Source organism: Argentina silus (assembly GCF_951799395.1).
Source record: "Argentina silus genome assembly, chromosome: 15".
Lineage (NCBI taxonomy): Eukaryota > Metazoa > Chordata > Actinopteri > Argentiniformes > Argentinidae > Argentina > Argentina silus.
The window spans coordinates 951050-958549 of NC_139669.1; the positions used below are offsets into that span (position 1 = coordinate 951050).

General features: G+C 51.5%; 1 protein-coding gene across 1 annotated transcript in view; it reads left to right on the top strand.

The window, feature by feature from the left end:
- Positions 1-5161, top strand: part of efemp2a (EGF containing fibulin extracellular matrix protein 2a) — a gene marked incomplete at its 5' end in the record, with an annotated part of 6156 nt that extends 995 nt beyond the window's left edge. Inside the window, 9 exon segments of the mRNA XM_083686849.1 lie at positions 345-471; positions 1079-1095; positions 1097-1153; positions 1155-1197; positions 1467-1586; positions 1910-2029; positions 2393-2519; positions 3528-3723; positions 4237-5161. Of these exon segments, the coding sequence (XP_083542975.1) occupies positions 345-471; positions 1079-1095; positions 1097-1153; positions 1155-1197; positions 1467-1586; positions 1910-2029; positions 2393-2519; positions 3528-3723; positions 4237-4401 (972 nt within the window). The 3' untranslated portion in view covers positions 4402-5161.
- Positions 5162-7500: the final 2339 nt, after the last annotated feature.

The following is a 7500-nucleotide window of genomic DNA, read 5'->3' on the forward strand; positions in this document are numbered from 1 at the left end:
ACCATGAGGACAGCTGCTCCTCGTTTTATTGGGTGGAGATTGGCGAAAGAACTGCTTGTTTTGGGGGGGTTGGGTGTTGGGGGTGGTAGGTGTTGAGACAGCAATGATGATTCAACGTGGTGTGGAATTCTCAGCTGCTCCCACAAATCAATGGGAAATGGGAAACATGGAGAGAGAACCCCCTCTGTATATGACGTCATAACCTGATAGCTTGGGGCAAGGCTTGACATACTTCCGCCCGTGATGCTGTGTCTAACTCACCGTGTTTCCACACACACACACACACACACACACACACACACACACACACACACACACACACACACACACACACACACACACACACAGATGTGGACGAGTGTGAACGAGATGAGCATGACTGCCAGCCCAGCCAGCAGTGCATCAACACGCCGGGCGCCTTCACCTGCCAGTGCCCAGAGGGTTATCGCAAGGTTGGCACCGAGTGCATCGGTGAGACACCCTACCCCTCTCCTAACCCAGCCAACCCCACAGGCTGTCTGAGTCATACTGTATACCTTAGTCATTGTCTGCAGGGCAGCAGGAAACTTAATGAACGTTAGCAGCTAAATGAATCACCCTATCTTTCTGTGATTGTGTCTGAGTGGTCTGTCTCTCTCTCTCTCTTTCTCTCTCTCTCTCTCTCTATCTCTCTTCTCTCTCTCACACTCTCTCTCCCCCCCTCCCTCCCTCTCTCTCCCCTCCCTCCCTCCCTCCCTCCCTCCCTCTCTCCCTCCCTCCCTCCCTCTCTCCCCCTCTCTCTCCCCCTCCCTCTCTCTCTCCCTCCCTCCCTCCCTCTCCCCCTCCCTCCCTCCCTCCCTCCCTCCCTCCCTCTCCCCCTCTCTCCTCCCTCCCTCCCTCCCTCTCTCCCCCTCTCTCTCCCCCTCCCTCTCTCTCTCCCCCTCTCCCTCCCTCCCTCCCTCCCTCCCTCCCCTCTCCCCCTCTCTCCCTCCCTCCCTCTCTCCCTCCCTCCCTCCCTCCCTCCCTCTCTCCCCCTCTCTCCCTCCCTCCCTCTCTCCCCTCCCTCCCTCCCTCCCTCCCTCCTCCGCTCCACTCCTAGACATTGATGAGTGCAGGTTACAGGTACTGTCAGCACCGCTGCGTCAACGTCCCTGGCTCCTTCTCCTGTCAGTGTGGAGCCTGGCTTCCAGCTGGCCGGGAACAACCGCTCCTGCATCGGTGAGGCATGACCAGACACAAGGTCAATAACATACACTCAGGGCCACAGCAGAACCACACAGTCTCAACTACAGCCTTCTATTTACATACGGGTATAGATTGATGTTCTCTGACCGCAACCATAGGCTGTCTGTATCATTATAGCTACAGTATGTGGATATATACAGTACTCACCAGACCTTCTCATTGATATATATATATACAGTAACAGCAGCCAAACTCTATGTACAGTCAGTCCATCATACTTTCTCACCCCTCCTGCCATTCAGATGTGAATGAATGTGACATGGGCGCCCCCTGTCAGCAGAGGTGTTATAACACCTACGGTACCTTCCTCTGCCGCTGTGACCAGGGATATGAGCTGGGGCCTGACGGCTTCGCCTGCAATGGTGAGGGGCTGTGTTTACCTGTCTGTCTGTCTGTCTGTCTGTCTGTCTGTCTGTCTGCCTGCCTGCCTGCCTGCCTGTCTGTCTGTCTGTCTGTCTGTCTGTTTGTCTGTCCGCACACCTGCCCGCCCACACCGTCTGTCTGTCTGTCTGTCTGCCTGCCCGCCCACCCGTCTGTCTGTCTGTCTGTCTGTTTACTGTGTGTCATTGAATACATGTACAGCAGTGCTTCGATCTCAGACACACCTCTCTTTCTTCCTCTCTCTCTCTCTCTCTCTCTCTCTCTCCCTCTCTCTCTCTCTCTCTCTCTCTCTCCCCTCCTGCAGACATAGACGAGTGCAGCTACTCCAGTTATCTTTGCCAGTTCCAGTGTGTCAATGAGCCGGGGAAGTTCTCCTGTGTGTGCCCAGAAGGGTACCAGCTGCTGGGCACGAGGCTATGCCAGGGTAAGTGTCCTGTTTCAGCCCCTTCCTCCACGCCACATCCTTCACCTCCATGGCCACTACCTGTTCTCATGGCCACTACCTGTTCTCATGGCCCTGTGTGTTATCATGTGTGTCTCACCTGTTGTGTGTCTGTACTGCAGTCGTACATTCAATGTATTATATTATTTTGTAGTCTGTTCTTTTCTAAATCTAAATCGTCGTAATGGGCGCCTTCCCTTTCTCAACCTCTTTCATTCTCTCTCTCTCTCTCTCTCTCTCTCTCTCTCTCTCTCTATGACCACATGTCTCTCTCTCTCTCTCTCTCTCTCTCTCTCTCTCTCTCTCTCTCTCTCTCTGACCTTCAATCTCGCCCTTCCCCTCCAGATATAAACGAGTGTGAGACAGGTGTGCATCAGTGTACCGACGCACAGACCTGTGTGAACATCCACGGAGCTTATCAGTGTGTGGACACCAACCGCTGCCAGGAGCCCTACGTGCAGGTGTCTGACAAGTGAGTGACGCACGCAACCACACACTCACACACTCACACACACACACACACACACACACACACACACACACACACACACACACACACACACACACAGACACACACACACACACACACACTCACACACACACGCAGGCACACACACACACACACACACACACACACACACACACACACACACACACACACACACACGCAGGCACTCACACACACACACACACACACCCACACACACACACACACACACACACACACACACACACACACACACACATACACTCACTCACACAGACACACACTCATACTCCACACACACACACACACTCACACACACACACACACAGGCTTCCAGAGAGGCTTTAAACATCTTTTTCCCATTATCAAACTATGCCCTGGACACAAATCTCTCAATAATATCAGCCTCTGTATTATGGAGTGTAGCTCACATTATTTCTAAAATTGCCCCAATTACTTTTTCCACACATTTGTCCAATTTTGTGACCTATTTATGTTGACTGTGTTCCAGTGCAATTAGACAGCTATTAAAGAACGTGAAACAAGTGTTAGATTAACAACAGGTGTGGAGAGACATTAATACCCTGAGGCAGTTTTGGCTGCATCATGAAACATGTTAAAGAAAAACACAAGGAGAAATGGCTACTGTTCAAATACTGGCGCAACTGGCCTTTTTGGTTTTAAGGCAGTTCTTAATGCTCAGACACATGACAGTGTTCCCTCTGGTGGTTGATTTATGAACTACTCTTTCCACTTGAACACTTTCACTTAAATCCATGATAATAATGGCATTATTCAATGTCACATTTTTAGTCACTAGTATAATTCAATCTTGAATAACACAGAATAACACGTTAATCAAGTCTCCATGATCCTTGAGATTGTAATTTACACAACATGACCTCCACTATGACTAAACAAAATGTTGAGAGGAAGAGGACTAACAATCGCAGCCTTTCCCTCCTCCTCCTCCTCCTCCTCTTCCTCACCCAGTCGCTGTGTGTGTCCGGTGACCAAACCTGTCTGTCGAGACCTCCCCTTCTCCATCGTCCACCGCTACATGAGCATCACCTCCGAGCGCTCCGTCCCCTCAGACATCTTCCAGATCCAGGCCACAAGCGTTTACCCCGGAGCCTACAACAGCTTCCGGATCCGCTCCGGGGACGAGAACGGAGACTTCTACATCAGGGTGAGCTGATAGCACAGAGCTGGTAGCATCTCCTAGGGGAGCGTCTGTGACATAAAGTAACAACAATTGAGTATGTTGTATGTAACAGTGATGTAAAGACAGTATACTTAGTCAATTTTCTTCTTAACTGTAACTGGAGGTTGTGTTGGCTACAGGGGAGGCTGGTGGACGTAGAAACCGGAGGACGGGCTCATTGTAAATGCATTGATTGGAATGAGGAATGGTATCAAACTGAATTCATACCATTCCCTATTCCGTTCCATGCATTACAATGAGCCCATCCTCCGATTTCTACCTCCACCAGCCTCCCCTGGTTGGCTACTGTGTCATCCCCTGCCCACTTTGTGAACACAGCATGACAGCATGAAGGTCTTCTAACTGCTTGGAATGCCCTGCATCATAACAGAACTATGATACAAGGACAAATGGACGCTTCGCCTTGTTTTCCCTGAAGCCGTGTGATTGAGACTGACTACTGTAATCTCACCGTTCCTCTCCTTGTATCTGTCTCAGCAAATCAACAACATCAGCGCCATGCTGGTTCTGGCCCGCACCGTGACTGGACCCAGGGAGTACACACTGGACCTGGAGATGGTGTCAGTCAACCCCCTCCAGCTGCCCTACCAGACCAGCTCTGCCCTGCGACTGTCCATCTATGTAGGGCCACACGCCTTCTAGAGAGGAGGAGGAGAGAGAGAGAAAGAGGGGGAATACAGACACAATAATGAGGACACAGCAGTATAGAATTGAAGGGGTGTCAGAAACAGCTCAATCAGTTACATGATGTAACATGATGTCAGACTTTTGTAAGCTTCTCCTAGTTTTATGACCTGTAAAGCACACAGCCCTCCAAACCACAACCCCAGGTGGAAGTTAGAAGAGAGGGAGACAGAGAGAGATACATAGACAAACAGCAATATATACAACTGATACAGTATTCCATCAATAATGTATTACTGATAAACGGCAAAACCGAAATGTTCTAATCTACCCCAGCCCACATATCTGTCCCCTGCCTCTCACCTGCCCACTCATTCTCTAAGGGCCTGTCTCATTCTCATTCTGTAGTCAGTGGATTTAAAAACACAGCATGGACGTTTTTGTAAGGGACATTATCCTCACACGACATGGGGTTAGGAGATAAAGAACAGTCTAGAAGTGAAGGTGAATTGCCTCCTTTTCATTGATACAAATGATGCCACCCGTCATTACCTCCACTGTAATACCCTCTGGTTCCTGAGTGAAGTCATTAGCCTCACAGCAGGATGTTTTAAACCCCCCCACATGCTATATTCCTCATGTGTGGAGAGACAGAGCAAGGGCAAAACATTGTTATCATTCTATGATTATCATTCCCATCCCCCGGTCGTTTCCGTGCCTTCGACAGACTCACTCTCACCGCCTTATTTTCATGCCGTCTCCATTCCTTCATGCCTTTTTTCCCCTCTTGTGTATATCGACACGACTCAATAACCACTCAGATTGAACCTGCCCGTCCACACACGGCTCCCCATCCCCTCTCCTGCCCGTCCACACACGGCTCCCCTCCCCTCTCCTGCCCGTCCACACACGGCTCCCCTCCCCTCTCCTGCCCGTCCACACACGGCTCCCCCTGCCCTCTCCTGCCCGTCCACACACGGCTCCCCTCCCCTCTCCTGCCCGTCCACACACGGCTCCCCCTCCCCTCTCCTGCCCGTCCACACACGGCTCCCCCTCCCCTCTCCTGCCCGTCCACACACGGCTCCCCCTCCCCTCTCCTGCCCGTCCACACACGGCTCCCCTCCCCTCTCCTGCCCGTCCACACACGGCTCCCCTCCCCTCTCCTGAATCATACCCGGTGCCGAAGCTCTCGCTCACTCCTTCACTCCTTCACTCCTTCCCTCCTTCACTCCTTCACTCCTTCCCTCCTTCCCTCCTTCACTCCTTCACTCCTTCCCTCCTTCCCTCCTTCCCTCCTTCACTCCTTCACTCCTTCCCTCCTTCCCTCCTTCCCTCCTTCACTCCTTCACTCCTTCCCTCCTTCACTCCTTCACTCCTTCCCTCCTTCACTCCTTCACTCCTTCACTCCTTCTCTCCTTCCCTCCTTCACTCCTTCCCTCCTTCACTCCTTCACTCACCACCATTTGTAGTTTTGTCACATTACTGATTATGTTGTACTTTTTGTCCAGGAAGTGATACCAAATAAAAAAAAACAATATACATTTTCACCGCTTGTGTGTTTTCATCACATTGCTCATCTTTGTGTTCGTTCATGTCCTAACCTTCTCTTTCCCGGTAGAGTTTCCCCACGTCTCTCCTCCCTCTTCACAGTCACCTGGTCCCCTGTCTACAGACCTCCTCCATCTGGCCTCGCTCCCCTCTCAGTGCTGAGCCCAGAGCCAGCTGACCTTTACTCAGATGGAAACAGCCCCCTAGGTGCAGCGGGCTCCAGTGCTGCTCTTTGTCTTTCCACACAGCTGCACAACAGATGCCTGGGCTGCCTCTGTGACAGCAATGGAAACTTACTCTTAACCAAGGAGAGATTAGGAGGCGTAGGGTGGATCCATAAGCTGTGATAAGGGTCTCTATTCACATATCACTAACCTTGACATGCTGCATGTGGCATGGAGTGGATTTGGAGAGGATATCTGCAGTGACTTCCCTGATCTGACTTAGCCCCAGCAGAGCCTGTGACTTCCATTTGACTTTCGGAGGCCATATTGTCTGGGTTGTGATTATCCAGCCCCACAGTGAAGCTGTGTGAGAAAGAGGGAATGGGGAAAGCCCTAATTTCATCGTCCATCACTTTCACTGCTGCTTGCTCCGCCTAGCCAACCTCCGTACCACACACACACACACGCGCACATACGCTAGCATGCACACACACACACACACACACACACACACACACACACACACACACACACTCCTCCCCTCTGTCCTCACTCAAGGGTGATGACTCATACGCCGCGCAGTCTTACGTAATCAGCCCAGAGCAGTCCTTGTACAGCCACAAGGGGGCAGTATGACACACACATCTCATCCTGGGCCGAGACAGGAATAGTAACAACCTGAGGTGATGGAATCTGCTGGTTTTGTAACCTAATTGACTGCTGAACCTGCTTCCCCTCTCCCTCTCAATGAACCCATGTACTTGAGGGACGGAGAAGCTATGGACACACACACACACACACACACACACACACACACACACACACACACACACACACACACACACACACACACACACACACGCACACACACACACACACACACACACACACACACACACGCACACACACGCACACACACACACACACACACAGATAAACACACACATGTAACATGTAGTTGAGTGCCCACACAGGCACACTTACACATTCCCAGGACAGATGAGGCATCAGCATGGTATCTTGTCTTAGCTGAGGGCATTGTGGTAGTGATCATAGTGTATAAAATGAAGGGTATGGAGGAGGAGGCGAATGAGGAGGAGGAGGAGGAGGAGGAGGAGGAGGAGGAAGGAGGAAGGAGGAAGAAGGAGGGAGGGTATGGAGGAGGGGTGAATGTGGAGGAGGAGGAGGAGGAGGAGGAGGAGGAGGAAGGAGGAAGGAGGAAGAAGGAGGGAGGGTATGGAGGAGGGGTGAATGTGGGAGGTGTATGTGTGTGTGGGTAAGGAGGGAGGAACAGAGTGGTACAAGTCCCCGGGCATTTCCTGTTGGCACTCAGACAAGGAAATAACCTGACTGAAATAGGATCAGACTGTACTGTACCAGCACAGTGGGTGTAGGGAAGGAAGGC